The 17,342-nt window shown below is 35.7% G+C and overlaps 1 protein-coding gene across 1 annotated transcript in view; it reads right to left on the bottom strand.

Annotated features, from left to right (window-relative positions):
* Positions 1-17,342, bottom strand: part of RDX (radixin) — a 41,616-nt gene that overhangs the window by 6,740 nt on the left and 17,534 nt on the right. The window contains exons 4-13 of the mRNA XM_010572605.1: positions 16,777-17,051; positions 12,763-12,846; positions 12,138-12,284; positions 10,577-10,673; positions 9,794-9,957; positions 9,011-9,141; positions 6,667-6,827; positions 5,598-5,690; positions 4,518-4,760; positions 3,411-3,571 (exon numbers count right to left, since the gene is read on the bottom strand). Of these exons, the coding sequence (XP_010570907.1) occupies positions 3,411-3,571; positions 4,518-4,760; positions 5,598-5,690; positions 6,667-6,827; positions 9,011-9,141; positions 9,794-9,957; positions 10,577-10,673; positions 12,138-12,284; positions 12,763-12,846; positions 16,777-17,051 (1,556 nt within the window). The remainder of the gene's footprint in view (positions 1-3,410; positions 3,572-4,517; positions 4,761-5,597; positions 5,691-6,666; positions 6,828-9,010; positions 9,142-9,793; positions 9,958-10,576; positions 10,674-12,137; positions 12,285-12,762; positions 12,847-16,776; positions 17,052-17,342) is intronic.

The raw sequence follows: 17,342 nt of genomic DNA on the forward strand, positions 1-17,342 counted from the left end.
GGTAACTTGAACAGCCCTAAAGAACAAATATTAAGAAAGAGGTGAAAGAACAATAGTGCTTTCCAAACTGGGTTTAAAAAAGCGGACATGAATTTTGTTCCATTTTGGACAAAATAAAAGAGTATACAAGAAACGTGCTCAAAGGGTACAACCAACAGAAAACGTAGGTTTTGATGTGCAGAGAAGAATACTTCAAGAAGATAGAATATCTTCTTTCACACTGAGGCATTCTGGGTGATTGTATTAGTCTGGCCTGGAAATAGTGGCACTATTTTGCATCCTTTTCCTTCCACCTCAAGAGCATATTTTAAAAAAAACAAAACCAAAAAAACCCCAGCTTTTAAAGCACTTACCTCCCCTTTCAAGCACAATATTCTCAAGTTACATATCTATGCAGAAGCTCTCTAACAAGTGAGAAACCTCAAATCTAATGCTTCAGCAGGAGAGCTCTAAGAGGAGACAAATATAAAACTAGAAATATGCACAGTTAAAAGTATCAAGTACAGGTTTTAATTCATCATAGCAATCCTGCCATAGGGAGTAACAAAAAGGGTCATGTGCTTGTACTGAGTGCAAGGCCAAACAAATGCAAGATAGAATGGAATGTCACCTGAGAGGTCTAATTTATGTGAGATCTGCTTAGCAGATTAATTTGTACACCTATTCATACAGGACTGTTCCTGCCTTCTCCAAGTGCATTACACAGGTGAAAGAGCCCACAAACTCACCATCATCTGAAACATATGGCCATGCATGTATTTGACAGCACTGTTCACTATAATGTGCAGTATCAAAAAACCCCATCAAGGCTTCTCAGTGCTCAAGACATCAACCTATTAAACTGAATTTCACTTAACCTGGGGCTAAGCAATATGTAGGCAGTGATTGAAAGTTCTTACATTACCCATAGAGCTCTTACGTGGCCAAATTACTCTCTGTTCTCAAGACAACCAACTTGCTCTGATGATTCACATCCTGTTTTGAATCAATCACCAGTGCTTCCTCCCAACTGTATGTGGTAATTTCTTAAGCACAGTCCCATTCTCTAGGGATACAATTTTAATTTTTTTTTTTTTTAAATTTCATTTTAACCACAGTGTGAAACAAAAGATGGTCAAAATTTGTACATTGCTCTGGGAAAAGTCTACTACAGTGCATTTAGTAAAGCTGTCAGAAATAAAGGGCATTAAATAACAACAATGGACCTCAGAGAAATTAACTGTATCTCTTTATTGTTAACCAATGAATGTTATCCAAAATAGTAGATGTAATTGTAGCTTAATTGTACAACACAAAACATGATGCTAAAGGAAAAAGCATATGGAAAATTACTTCACCAAGTAATCATTAAATGTATTCTTAGTATTTCCGCACCAGTAAGTGTTCCCAACTGCTGGTGACAGCAGCTTTTACCACTGTGTTCATTGTGAAAATCTGTATTACAAATGGTTGTTCCTGGTTGTTTAGAAAAAAAAAATCACACAGTTTTATAAATGGATCTAATCCATTTATCCCTACTCTATATATTGTAGATTTATGAACAGCAAACTTTACTGGTATTTTTTCTCAAAAAACTGATGTATCAGTATTAGCGCACACTTTCCAGGGAAAAATGAAGACTCACTGGAAGCACAGTATTTTACCTGCTATGGCAAACTGTTCAAATACTTCAAAAGTCTGCTTAAGCTTCAGTGTATGAAGCCTGTGAAACAAAAACTGTTCTTACAGCACACTGCAAGTAGAAACACCAGCTTCCACCAAGCAGCATTTTGAAGCATGTGCACACCATCTGCACATCAGTCTTCAAGGTCAACCAGATATGCTTAGCTCCACAAACCAAAAATATATTAATGTATCTTTATTTTATTTTCATGATGTCACCCCACATAGTCAACCTTTAACTCCAACAAAAAAAAGCAAAAAACTTAGTTGGACTGTTCATAAGAAATTTAAACCTATTGTGCATGAAAAAATGTTTAATAAAATGGCAAATTTTAATAGATATGTGTAAATTTGAGTGCATAATATCAAACAGAAAAGAGCTGAACCACCATCAGAGAAAGCAGGATTGTTCCACTGTACATATTTACTAGGGTACTATAACAGAAGGAATAACTGCAGTCCTCATTAACTGTAAAATTATTTCTAACAAATTTCTCAAAAAAGCAGATCTCCTTTTCAAGAGGTAAAGGACTTAATAACAATGATCTGACATCATATACAACAATTACAATACTAGCTTCACTGAAAACTGAAGCTACAAACACTTTTACTCCAATTCGGGGAACTTTCATTTTATATCTGAAAAACCAAAACCAAACTGACACACACATTCTACACCCCTCCCAGGAGATAGTATACCAGTGACAGGTTACAGCTTTAAAACACACAAGATGCTTTTACAATTTAAACTCAACAAAAGGCAGTTAGACAGTATTTAGCACTATAAATCCATCTTAAAGTAAAATAAATCCTAGGAGTAAGGGCTCCTAGCATTCTATGATACCACTGTGTAGTGATAGTCAATTTAAACAGTTTTTTTTCATGGTGTTTGAAGGACCAGTCATCATGTACATAGTAGTGAGGTAGGATACTGTCCCCTCCCTGGGACTGATGTTTTCATATGCTCCCTTGCCAGAAAGGTCCAGGTCTCCCTCCTGCAAATAAAATAATTACAAGCAAATAGCACATGAAGCTTTGTTTTTTGGTTGGTTTTTTTTTTCCTCCCCTTTGCTGCATTAGAATATTTTGTGCATCTAAAAGAATCACCTAGGAAAAGCAATACTTATTCAAGTCTATCAGCAGCCATGTGCTGCCCACAGGTAGAGTTCCATTTAAAAATATTTCCTGGAACTACCACCTGCCATCCAGACCTTTGTGAACAGGTAGGCAAAGAAAACCATCAATGATGACAGGACATGAAACACCAAAGAATTTCACTTGGGAGGAAAAAAAACCAAAACTGAAAGTCAGCAATATCAAACTCTTAATTGTGTAGCTACATTGAAAAATGTAATTTCAAACTTCATACTGAAATAGTACCTATCCAGTTTACGTTCAGTTCCATTCTTCTATTTCTTAATGTTTAAACAATATATACACTTGCCAGTCATTATATACTTCACATCAGTTTCCAAAGAAAAAAAATTTGAAAAAATGAAACTGAAAACATGATGGGGAAAAAACCAGCTATCATTCTCCACACCCTCCCCCCCCAAAAGCTAGGGATGACAGACTGCCTTACTGTTGAATAGCTTCCCCTGAATTTGTCTTCTAGCCACTGTAGTCAAACTGGTATTAAGTGCTTTGGCAAAGTGGGGTGCAATCCATCAAACCTGCAAAGGCCTGCTTTTTTCTCTGTTGGTGGTTCAGCTTTACGAGGAACATATATGCAAAATAACAGCTCTCACATTGCTTCAAACTCATCAATACGCTGCTTTGTATTGCCTTGTCGGATTTGTCGAAGAGTCTTGTACTTATCACGGCCTGCTTTAACATTCTCAGCATGAAGGACATCATTTTGTGTTTTCTTGGTTTCATCTCTGGCTTGAGCCAACTCAGAACTTAAAGCCTGTTGAATAAAATATTTGCATTTAAGTACTTTGACTAATCTTTTAATGATTCTGGAATTTCTGGTAACAACTATTGCAACTTGGATAAGGATTTCTTAAATGCCAACCTATGAAATACTTGTGCTGTTCAGTAACTCAAGTTGTGAGGTCTATCAGAAAAACTGCAGAAGGAAAGAGGAGGAGAGCATAGGATTCTTTCCTTACATAAGTGAGGGTATCAAACTAAAGAAAAAAAGGCGTCATACCATAACATCCAAGAAGGAAGGGAGCAGCAGGATAAAGCAGGAGAACGACCTTATTTTTCAATTTTTGCTTGACTAAAGACAGCTCTTGTTTATCTCCCTGATCCTTTTCAGTGATTGGCCAAACAGAAAGGATATTACACATACATGCTACTAAGATTCCTTCTGAAATAGACATTTCATAACAAGGCAAAGGGTTACCACTAAAATGGATTATGATACTTTGAGGAGTAAGACTAGTCTAGGAGGAAATGCTCCATTTCAGGGAAATAAGATTAATCCAAAATGGGCATAATTTGCTTTTTGCACTTACAACATCTGTGAATGACTGCAAATAAACATGAATACTATTAAGCAAGCATCTGTTCATAACACTTAATGAATTTCAGTATTAAGAAAGGAAAGCATTACATTTTAACATTCAGTGTCCTGGATATTATATAATTATTAGAAATGTTTACTGGCCAGTGCGACAACATACTAATACTTTTAAGCTATAAAGCACAATCTTACATCCAATCTTTCTATCTAGTCCACTTCTAGAACACTATGAATTATATCAGTTGGTAAATTAGTAATAAACCTAGTAAATGATAAAAAGGCTGTTTTCTTGGCACACCATAATTTCAATAAGATTTTTGACAAATAAAGAATGAAAACCCAAAGCCTGAATTATGTTGATACAACCATGAATCTTCATTACCTGGAGCTGTTTCTTAACACGTTCATTTTTCTGTGTTTCTGTTACCCGTTCTTCCTCACTCCTGTGATTCATGACACCATCAGAAGACAGTTCTGCACTGGCTTCAGCATTGTTCTCATCATGTTCATCATGTTCATTCTCTGTTGGAGGAATAACTGGTGGGGGAGGAGGTGGAGGCGGAGCAGACATCACAGATTTCAGTTCTTCTTTGGTCTTTTCCAAATCCTCTTGGGCTGCAAAAGCCTAAATACAGTAAACAGTACTTAGCATCTCTTAAAATTATTTATGAATAGTCAGAAAAATAAATATTTGAGATGTTTTCAGACACATGAAAACTGTCCTTTATAAATTACATGACTAGCTTACGCACTGAAAATTGTCAAATAGGAGTACAGGTTAAAAAAAGATGTGACCCAAAACCAGCTGTACCAGAGCCCAGCTATTTCCAGCAGTAGGCAAGAGGAGTGAGAGAATAGGGCAGTTGTACTGATTGCTTTCCAACTTTCCTAGCCTCCTGAAATTTGAGGGACTTCCTAAATCAAAGGTGATGTCTTTGAATTTCATATTTAACCAGAACTTATAAGAATTTGTTCAATCACTTTTTGAACCTGCGCACACAATTAGCATTCACATCCCATAGCTAATTACTGATTTTGTGAAGAAATACTATTTTGATTTAAACTATTGTCTAGTTGCATTTGATGTGCTTTTGTTATTGTTCTCGTTCATCTTTTCACCACCACTCACAATTTTATACACCTCCCCCCTAAGGTGTTTTCTTTTCCAACACAAAGCTCCAATCTTTTTCATCACTATACATAAGGAAGCCATTTCAAATCTTTGACCATACATTTGTGATGAGAATTTCCCCCCTTTCATGACTACTTAATATTAAGAAATTAGTTAAATAGAAGTAAAGCCTGGCTTCAGTAGACTGGAGAACAAAAATCTTTGAGAAAGGCTTCTCTGAAGCCTAAGTGAAAGAGAGAGATTCCACCCCATGGACTTCCAGTGGGATTTCCACACTCATCTCCCTGAGTTTCTTTGAAGTTCTGACTTCACACAGCATAAGCTCATTACTTTGTGCTGCCATTCTGAGGCTTCCTCTTCTTTCTTTTTCTTGGCCTCCTCTAGAAGCGCAATCTTGGCAGTGAATTCAGCAAGTTCTGCTGCCTGAAACAAACAAAAAAATAAGTAGAAATTTTAATTTGGTATCATTTTGGCTCTGCAGTGGAAGAAAGCAGAGCCTTTGCTGTGATCTGACTTGAGAAGAGTTAGTTACCATCCATCACTTCTCTGCTAAAAATAGAAATTTTAAGCATACATGACACAGAGAATGAATCAGTGCTCTTGCCTGATGGAAGTAAGTCCAGAAAAAAAAAATAAATTACCTTCTGCACTTCCAAAGCTTGCCGGGAAAGAGCAAGCTGTAGTTACAAATTAGCATTTGGGGCTGTTTCAGTTTAATACAGCTTTAATGGTTCCACCAATAAGATTACGATTCTGGATAATCTCAGTGCTATTAAGCTAAACCTTGCCTTCAGAATTGTGTGCTAAGTTTACAGAAGATCAAAAGCTATTTTATAGTTGAGAAATCATTTCTTCTATTATGTTCATGCCTTTCTCAGTTACTATGCGCAAATCTTGAATTAGAAGTAGTCTAGCATAGAATGTGAGAAAATACTGTAAATGCTGGAAACAGAGGTGAGGCGGGGGGGACAGAACAAAACAACAAAACCAAAACAAAACAAGAAAACCCAACAAACCACAGTGTCACCAACTCCCCACCACCACCACCAAACTTCAGAACAGACCTGCCTCAGAGAACAGGCTTCCCAGTGGACTGCAGAAGGAAGCTACTCTTGTTCTCAGCTGGATAAGCCTGACATTATTAGAAAGAGAATGTAGTGAGTGTTGTCAGTCTGAAATGTCTCCTCCATCATTTAATTCCTACAGCTCCAGAGTTTCATTTTTTTCTTGCAAGTAGTGGCAAATCTAATATAATTTTCTAAAAAAGTTCCCACAACAATCTGTAATTGTATTTCACATACTTTTATCTATGTTTCAATGTACTTGTGCATTTGACAAAACAGATATAACCAAGAATAAAGGCTAAATTTCCAACTATCTTTTTCAATTTGTTTCTTACTAGCTGCTCTTGGTTCTTCATTTGATCAGCTGTCTGCTTGGCTAGAGCAGCTTTAGCTTCTTCAGCTGCTCGACGTTCTTTTTCCAGGCGCTCTGCTTCCTCTTTTGCACGCTTTCGTTCTTGATCCAGTTCTAGAGCTCTTCTAGTCTGTTCCTCTAGCTCTGCCAAAAGGAAAGTTTGCACACAAGACATCGTTACCTAGCTCTTCCTCATATGTAAGACAGGTAACAGTTGTTAACATGCTCAAAGTAACCTAGAAAGCTGACAAATATTTACAAGGCTGCCTCAAGCTAAGAAGAGCTGTTGAGCGTGTTACCTGAAGCTATGCTCCATGTCTGATCTTCCCCCCCCCCCTCTTTAAGACACACTTTGGATATACTTCATCTCACCTGACAGTTCTGACAGCCCGGCGTTTCAGAAAATTATCACCTCACTGATAAAACTAAACACCCAAATATACGTACATATAGATGCACATACACCCCCACTCTTACTACTGAGGAGATTTTATATGCATTAAATCATATTCTCTTACAGTAAAAAACCAAAACACTCTTCTACTCTATTGAAATGCCTGACAGACTTCTTAATTGCAACAGACAATTTAGGTGTATGCCTCCAGCAAAATTACTTAAGACCCATTGGAAGGGTCAGAAAAGTTATCTGTAAAACAGAGCCATAAAGGTGCAAACAGGAAAATTTTAAATCAAAGGAGGGCAATAGCTGTCTAGCTGCCTGGTTAGCAAAATATTGCCATCTAAAGGGCAGAACCCTGAGTGAAACAGGAAGTAGTAATAATCTACCAGTACTGCAATGTAAGATTCACACAGGCAAAATACACTCCTCTGACGTGCAAAATGAAGTGACGATGAAAAATGTCTTTCTGAAGCTCCTTGCTGATTCTAATGATAAATTTTCCACTACGTTTTTGTCTAGGCATAGCTGCCATAGATTCCTTCACCAGAAAATCTAAACTGCTCAGTTGTTGGAATGATCCACTTGCCCTTCACCATATGCTTTAATACTAAAAAAAACCCACCTCCCCAGGTATGCTGACACAAGCTTAGTCTCTGCACTTGTAGTTTTAACTAGGTCTCATGTAATCAATATTCTTCAGTTGGTTTCCCAGGCCTCCTACTTCAGTCATATAATTAAATGAACAGCATTACAGGGATGTGGAGTTGTACAAATGCAGTACTTACAAAATTAAATAAAATGCAAAAATGTTTAAAAACACCACTCAAAATCTTCCTGTGAAGATGAAGAACACTTAACTACCAAGTAAACTACAGAACGCAGACACCATTTATAAAAACACTTTTCCGTATGTGAATAGAAGGCTAAAAAGACAGCAACACTATTGCATCAGAAATTAGACTATATTGCTTACAAAATTTATGTGAAAATGTACATTGTTAAACTTTTATAATCACCCTGACACTGCTTTGTCCTGGGCTAAATAGCTCTCCCTCAAACAATTCCAAGGCATTCTTCATGTGTTACCTATCTGGATGTGTCCAACCTGTTCTACATGGAAAGACTGAAAAATGTCGGGGTAGAGCTGGAGAACAGTGCCAGGCATATGTAATTTATGTGCGTAAATTTAGTCAGTGATCCTCTCTATCGTGCCTGAAGCCAACAGTTATGAACAGAAGAGAGGAACAAAACTTATGAATGTGAACCAAACCTGAAGCAAAAAAAGAACATGGAGAGAAGGGACTGGGAAGTAGTGGAGGCAGGGACTCCTGTGTGTGTGATTCAACGCAAAGAACTGTGCTTGATGAAACTGCGTTTATTTGCTAAAATCCGACAAGATTTTAATTTTAAAATTCTAAAAAAAACCAAACCAAACAAAAAAAACCCCCAAAAAACCAACTTACAAGGGAATAGGAAAATGAAGGAACAAGGAGCTTCCAAACGAAAAGCTAAATTCAACAAAATCCTAGAGGACGTACTTTGGGTCTTCCTCTCTAATTTCCCTGCTCCCTCCAACTCCGGGTTTTCAGCACTTTAAGCATTTCATAATTCTGAGTTGAACTGCATACACATTAATTTCCTGTTTATTAAAGAAAGTTGAAATTCTTCCTATATTACAAAATGGTTTTATTTTACAAATATATACCCATATGCACGCACACCATCTTTAACTCTTAAATTGAGAAAAAAAGTCTCAAATAATACACCACTAAGTTATTGTTATTAGTAGTAAAATAAATTTTAAAAACCACAGCAAAACAAAACAACAAAAAACCCACACATGCCAAGAGAATTGTGGAACTGAACTACTCAGCTGAACTAAACTTTATCATCAGATACAAGAAATCCAGGACCAGCAAGACCTCACCTTTCTGAGCTTTCATTGTTTGTTCCTCAATTTGCCTTAAGCGTTCCATTAATTCTTCTTTTTCACGCTCTATTCTTTCCTTTTCCTTTTCTGCTATCTCCCTTTTCTTCTTCTCATTTTCTAATTGTGCCCTGAAAAAAAAAAATAGTAAAAGTTTTTTTTAACATCAAACGGATTAAATTCTACTCTAAGAATGCTGGTAGCCTATTTGTCAGTTAACTCAGGTAGCAGAGAAGCACGTAATAGTAAATGTTTCAAATTCAGTTTACAATGCAAGAACCACCAAGTTTGTTTCAAAATAGTGTACAGAAAAAACAATTTATGAACAGAACTGATTAGAAACCTTGGTTATTGTTCAACCAGGTAAATCCACAATTATACTTGCATTTTAGACATGGCTGATGTTTCATCTGCGCTACAAATGGCAACAGTATTTTTTAAATATACAAAAGGTAAGCCATGACATTCTTCACTGAACTTGCTTTAAAGATTCACCTGTAGAGTATAAAAGTCCCTAAGGATCAAGCAACAGAGAGTTAAGATTGTTTCGCAAAAAAACAATGAGAAACAAAGGTACAGCTACTATTACTATGCTGAAAGCTCAAAAAAGGTACGGCTTTCTATTAAGACAGGTAAGCTGTGCCAATCCACAAACCTACTCACATATTACAGAAAGAAAAGCAGTGCTCTCTTCTAGAATGCCAATGTCTGATATTCTACGACTTAGTTTTCTTAAAAGGGTAGAAGAATTTTTTTTCTGTTTCATGGAAGTTTGTTAATTACCTTTCCAATTGTTTCTGATGTTTCTCCTCTCTAGCTTGGGCCTTCATCTGTTGCACTTCAATTGTATCAGGTTTCCTCCTCCTCATGTACAATTCATGATTTCCCATACACAGTGCCAAAATTCGCTTGTTAATTCTCAGACGGGGCGCATAAAAAACAAAATCCTAGCAAAAATAATTGCAGCATATCCATTAATCTAAAAATACAGTTGTGACAAGACTCAAAGCATTACTATGTGCTTGCATTTGTTAAATTTAAACTTACAAGTATGTTGATATTCATCCTCTGAGCAAGCCAACACCATAATCTATAAATCTAGTTACTGGCAGGAACTTGCAAGATAAATTCAGAATTACACTTGGATTCCTCCAGAGGTTGGTTAGTTTACACAAAATTATTTAAACTTCTAAAAAAGTGAGACTATTCTTTACTCTATTTCTGAAGAATTTTGACCTAGAAAGTCTCATGAAATGCGCTGCTGTAATACAAAAAAAGAAAAACAGAGGTGGATGGCCAGAGAATTTAGCATCTGTGGCTTTTCAACACATCACAAAATATTAGTTGACTTAAATTAAAATCTTAAGAGTATTAACCAGAATGAAAAGAGAGAAAATAAATACACCATACTTCAAAAAAAAAAAAAATCCTTTTGATTACTAACTATTCTACCAATAAGAATAATAAATGTCACAAAATATTTACTCATGGCATAATGCAAGAGCAAGTCCCTGCAGGCTTAAATCTCTTCATATACAAAGACATACTATTCTACACAGTACTTACAGGGGCCTTTTTGTCAATTGGCTTTATGACAAATTTTTTGTCATTAAAAGAGATGTTTCTTATTTCACTCCAAGGAAAACCAATCTTGGGTGTCAGCCTTCAAAGAAAAAAAGTTCCCATTAGAAGCAGCAAAGATGTGCAATTTATTTATGTCCAGTAAGTCTTAACTCCATACTATTTCCACTATCACAGTTAGTTATATTTACAAAACATAGCAACAGTTCAAGCATATTTTGGAAGGCAATTTTTTTTTTTTTTTTTTTTTAACACATTATTCCATCAAATGAATAAATTACACAATGAATAAATTACATGGCACTGTTACAGAAGGAATTTCTATTTGTGACTTATTCTACTACCATTAAATAGATGCTAAACATCACAATCATGTACTGATTCTTTATAAGCTATTGATAATTTTATTTTCAGTAAAAAGAATAACTATTTTAATCTGAGAAAAGTCTTACATTTCAAAGACTGAAATTAAATTAGCCTTCAGCAATGTTGTACTTCAGTTTAACTGAGATGTAAGATACGTGTTCTTAGTTCAAGTTAAATCTCCCTTGCATCTTAAGCAAAATAAATTCAGTTCAGAAACCATTAATGTTATGCACCAACTGCATAAATGTAAATAATTTTCTCCATGAGCACAGAAAGTTTTTTCAATTCATATTATCTTAATTACAAGCATTAGAAAATGTTTAAGTATTTGATTGCTATCAAGAGTTACAGAATATCAAAAAGTGGTTGATTGTTCAATCTGATCTGATTATTTTCTGAACAGTTCCTTCTTTCAGGAGTTATATTGCCATCTAATGGCAATTAAGGCTTACAGAATTTTGTTACAGAATATATACATTGAAAAGCATTAAATTTCAGTTCAGTTGACAGCTGTTATCCAGTGTTTGACACATCATGTTTAACTTCAGATCACTGTGAAAGGACTGTCGACATCAGATACTACTAACAAGTGGTTGGAAAGAAACAAAAGATTAAGTCTGTTGTTCTGTTTTCAGTCTTCAAATTTTGTACATTTCAGCTTTATCCCTCTTCAAGTAGGAGAGAATATTTGATCTCTTTATCAGGACACAAGATTCATATTTTCTTTGATGTCTTAAAAGGCTTCACTTTAGTATCTAAAAGTTTTTCATGCTCTAACAGCTATAATCCTTGTCACTGTTCTTAGAAAATGTTTCTCATTAAATATGTTGCTCAGCTTCTCAATGTCCTTTTCATTCTGAATTAAGAGGAAGTCTTGAGGGAGTGAAAAGTACAGAAAGAAGCCATATAAAGATGGTCTAGCTATCATACATCCATATTAAGCAATGTAAATTTAAGTTTCCACAGAACTGGTCTTCCTTTCCCTTCTTTTACATCCCTGTTTAAAATTCAGATATTCTGGCAGTTAACATCTATCTCTCTTTTTCTATCTTTTACATAGATTAGGTCTTTGAAAACCTGTTTTGCTAAATGTTATTGAACATGCAATAAAGGTGGGATTTGTATAATCTCAGATAGGATCTCCTAGGACAGAACTGCAAAATAAGTATTAGCCACTTACTTATCATCATGCTCATAAATATTCAGACCCAAAGCATCAACTCCTAGCCACAATTCAGTTCCTTTTTTATTCTTTATTTCAAAATAGTTGACTCCATACATTTCCAAGTCTTGTGCTATCTTAAGGTATTCCATCATAGAATCCTCCCTGATGAAAGAAGAAAAAAAGTGGCAAAGTGTAGACAAATCCAAAGTACATTGTAAGAATAAGGGAACTGCGGAATAACTAGTGTAAAATTTAGTTAGGAATTGAATTTCTCTTTGAAATTCATGTGTACATTGACTCAGATACTTGTAGAGCTTTATGCTCTAATACCCAACTACCATCCAGTCATTGCACTTTGTCTTTTCACCCTGTAAACTGAGGAAATACTAAATATATTTTAGAGGCAGGCAATCGTGGACAAAGGCAGCTGACAACCTTACCAGAAATCACATAGGTAAGCCAATAACTTAACTAGAAACCTCAACCCTCACTGAAGCTTTCATGAAGTTTTTGATAACTGCTGACCCTGATTGGAATAAAAGAAAGCAGTTTCCAAACAAATATGCCTCCTCCCAAAATACATCCTAATAATAATAATGAAAAAACCTTAAAGGTGTTGGAACATTTTTTATGTAATTACCTTAACATTCCCCTGTGCTCTTCATGCCAGTTCTGTATCCTTTCTTCCCACTGTTCTTTTGTCAGTTTGTGCTGTTCTAACACACTGTGAATAGAAGTTGTTGCTATTAAATGACACTGACAACCAATTGAACCTCTCAAGTTATAAAAATAAGTTTGGTTATGCAGCATAACTTTATGCTTATGCAGCATATGCTTTAACTGAATAAACTTAAACATGACTTCCTATACACTGCTCATCTTTTTAACCCAGACACCGAAACTTTGTATTTCAATAACTACACTTTCAAAATAGTGTGAAATCACTTCTTTTTTCATGGTATTCTACACTCTCTGTAATATAAAAAGTCACACCATGGCATATCTCAACCTTCAGTAAAGTCACAAAATGTAATATCTGGAACACCTGAAAATGCAGACCTATGAAATCCTCATACTCATAACCCTGCAAATTAATCTCTAGGTACGCACAGATACACTCAAGCTTTCATTCCGCTGTTGTTTGAAAGAAAAAGTAACACATTAAGACAAGTTAGCAGACTAGTTGGGGTTTTTTTGGTGGTTGCTGGTTGGTTTGGTTTTTGTTTGTTTTTTTTTTAATAAATAAAATCAATAGTGAAGCAGTTTCAGAAATCTATTTGAGGTTTATCTACAGGAGGCTGCAATGATGGAATTATATTTTGACCTACTAGAACTTTCAAGGTAGTACTGCAGTAAGAAATCAAATGCATATAACAACTTTATTATGCTTTTTTCCATGCACCTAGCATTTCAAAGCATTCCTTGAGAAATTATTTTAAAGGACAATTAAAAAAAGAGAGTGCAAGATAATCTTACTAAGGAAGTCAGAACAGTTGTTTTCCTTCCCTTCTCTTTACTCAGGGAAGTAAGGATTTACTACTTTTCCCTACATTTTTAGCAAAGTACAATAAGGAATAGACCGAATGATGCAGAAGATACTAATGCAGTGTTTCTTCTGTTATAGGATCTTTCTGTCACTCGATTTGCTACTCTGCCCAATATCTAGTGAAGTGCACTTTTCAGTGGTAGCCATACCACATCTTGATTTGCTTAGTGTACAACCCTGTCAACAGGTTTTCTTCCTCAAAACTGAGACAGAGGTTTTAGTTTTTGCACCTGCACAAAGCTGATGTGCTCACAGCTAAATGATACAAGAACATGCAATGACAAGACATCCTTTTTGTTTATTTTCTCATCTTTCATGTTGAATATAAATATAAGCCCTAAATGTAATACAGAAGCCTGTTACAGAACACACAAAATAGAACAGCCTGCTTTGGCTGTAATAATCTAAAAGCATCTTGGCAATCATTTAAAAGTTTCTATTAAGTAAAAAAAAAATAATTCCAAGTCTTCCAGGACAATGTTAATTATTAAAGAAGTTCTGTAATTAAATCAGGCCTGATTTTTACATTGTGATATTTACATTGTGAGCTGCTTTCCATCATTATTTCTTCTACTCCTCCAGTAGATATTCACAAAATGTTCAAAAGCTTTCATAGCAGTATAACAAAGCTAACAATCAAAAAAAAGTGAAGGACAAAACAAGATATTGCAAAATACACTACCCCAGGATTGTCACACAAGTGCCCATCTGAAAATAAAACCTTCTTCCCAAGCTGCCCTTCCTAGAATCAGAATGGTTGAGGTTGGAAGTGACCTCTGGAGGTCATCTCGTCCACCCCCTGCTCAAGCAGGGTCACCTACAGCCAGTTGCTCAGGACCGTGTCTAGACAGCTTTTGACTATCTCTAAGGAAGAAGATTCCACAAGTTCTCCAGGCAACCTATGCAAGCACTTGGTCACCCTCAGAAAAACTTGTGCTTTCTTAGGCTTTCCAATTTAAGTTAAATTTCTACTTCTACAGAAATTCTTTGCACTTTCCTCTTTCTGTATTGAATTTGAGTTGAAAGATAAGAGGTAATGGGCACAAGTGAAATACACGAACACAATTTTTTATTTTACTTCTTTACTGCGAAGGTTGTCAAACACTAGAACAGGTTGCCCAGAGAGGTTGCAGAAAGTCCAACCTTGGAAATATTCAAAACCCAATTAGAAAACGCCCTGAGCAACCTGCTATAATTAGAATAGAATATTTCAGTTGGAAAAGACCTACAACAATTATCTAGTCCAACTGCCTGACCACTTCAAGGCTGACCAAAAGTCAAAGCATGTTATTAAGGGCATTGTCCACAGGCATCTTACACACTTGACCAGCACGGGGCACTGACCACCTCTCTGGGTTACTACTTGAGTAAGGGGACTGGACTACATGATCTTCAGAGCTCCCCTTCCAAGCTCAGATGATTCTGCATTTCTATAATATCCTCAAAGCTGGCAATGTCTTTGGCAATAGCCAATCTGGTCCCCTCCATTCTCTCTTCGCATGCTACTGATTAAACATCACTAGCAGATAGGCAAGGACTATTGCAACAGAATAGCTCAGCAAGGACTTGATGCCTTGTTGCTACCCAGATCATAGTTTTGAGCCAAGAAATATGCAGTAGTTTTGACAGGTGAACATTAAGACTCTATAATTAACAGGAACTGCAAATCTTTTCTCATGTTTTTCAGTAAAATTTTCCAAAGCTAGTCTACTTTGGGAAACAAGTAAGCATTTTTGACATTATGTTGTATACTGTTCTGAAGTATTTTTAGGATGTATGTGTTAGTTTTCTGGCAAATCTCCTGGTGACAGGAGGCAAAACAGGAATAATTGTGTTTGAATGAATACAAAAGATATGTGCTCACTCAGTGCATACTAGCACACGACTGGCTGAAAGCATATGCTGGGAAGTCATCTGAACATTTGTCTACTGAAAAGGAGCATCTTAAGGATCTGAATGTGTCATATACAAGCACTCCAGTGTTCACAGGCTATCATCATAACTGAGCAAAACCCAAGATTCGTGAACTAAGATATTCAGTAACGACAGTTTTACTGGTTCTACATCTCCCTACCTTACTAAAAAAAAAGGGTATTTTTCTAGAAAGAGGTATAGACTTCACTGTCACAAGAAGGAAGTAAACAGCCAAAACCAAACTCTTGGCCAGGATTTTTAGAAATCTGAAACATTTTCAAAAAAAATTTATTTCAATACTTCACCACAATCCTTTGAAATGCTTTTTTGCTTGCTAGAAAATTCTCAAGCTTAGTTACGCTAATAAGTGAGTTTCCACATTTCATTTTCAAACCAAAGAGACAAAGCATATGACTTTTAAAGAAACCTCAAATTATTCCATGGCTCTTATTTCTTTGAAGATGCACTAATGTTACATATATAGTAAGCACATATTTGTCCACAATACATCACTATGGATTGATCTACACTAACAAAATTGTCTAACTTTGTACATTACTGTTGCAATGCTTCTCTCACTGCCAAAACATGCCAGGAGCATGGTTTCAGCTGCATAAAGAAAAAGAACTATAATCTTGGTGCTTACTTTTCCTAACCAATTAGATGAGTGACTGATACAAAAGAGTTTATACTCAACAGCAATGGCAACAATTTAGTTTCTAAATTTTCTGTCCAGGCTAGCATTTTTCTGCAATATATTTTATTTCTAATAGACTTTATAATTATTTTCAGGAAATTATCATTTAAGTGTACAAAAACATCAAGAACTGAAGAAAAGAAGTGAGTATCAAATGAATCTTAGTGACTTCTGTATTAGGGTATTTTGACTTTAATTTAGCAGAAGCAAGTCTCCAAGAACATTAGATCATTTTGGAGTACTTTGGAAATTTGTTCAACTAAATCTGTGCAGATGGTTATGGACGGGACAGGAAATAGGTCTCAAGAAACCCATGGTTGTGACACTTCCTTGTTATTGAGAGTCTAAATTAGGATCTCTAAATTTTACTAGCAAAACATGCACTCTTAAGAAAGCTACCATTAAATGCACATTATCACTTAATATTTTAATCATTAAAAACACACTGTAATCAAGTTTGTATGCAGCACATGATGCAAAAAACCAGTCTCACTCACCGCTGAGGGAGAAGTCTGTCATTGGCTAGGTAGCCTAGTTTATGTATCTCCTTACTGTGATCTCCATACTTGGACTGGACAGCATAAGAAGCCAGAAGAACTGCAGTTTCTGGTGGGCAATATATTTCATCATTTAAGATAGCTTCTTTGACTTGCAGGAAGAAAAGTCTCTGAGTTATTTCCTGAATTAATTCTTCTGATACATCCTCTGGAAAAAACTTGGCCCTGAACTTAAACTGCAAAGGGTTTTCTTTCCTTACATCTTGCTGTGTTACCTGAGAGGGAGGAATAAAGACAAAATAAAGAGAGCACTAAATGGTATATTAAATATAATTAACTCAGTAGTAATGAACTCTTTAGCTCCTCTACACTGAAACCCAGTGCATCCTGACAAGCCCACTGTGGAACTCACTAAAGGTTCACATGGCACTGAATCAAGTACACCAATTTGGATAAATCAGACAATTTTGAAACACTACTTGAAGGCTGTTTAAGAGTATTTTTGTAGGCTTGTGTGAATTTGTATTTATCACTATAAAGATCTGGGGAAAAAATAAATTGTAATA

The sequence above is a fragment of the Haliaeetus leucocephalus genome, unplaced genomic scaffold (assembly GCF_000737465.1).
Source record: "Haliaeetus leucocephalus isolate CR32 unplaced genomic scaffold, Haliaeetus_leucocephalus-4.0 Scaffold351, whole genome shotgun sequence".
Classification (NCBI taxonomy): domain Eukaryota; kingdom Metazoa; phylum Chordata; class Aves; order Accipitriformes; family Accipitridae; genus Haliaeetus; species Haliaeetus leucocephalus.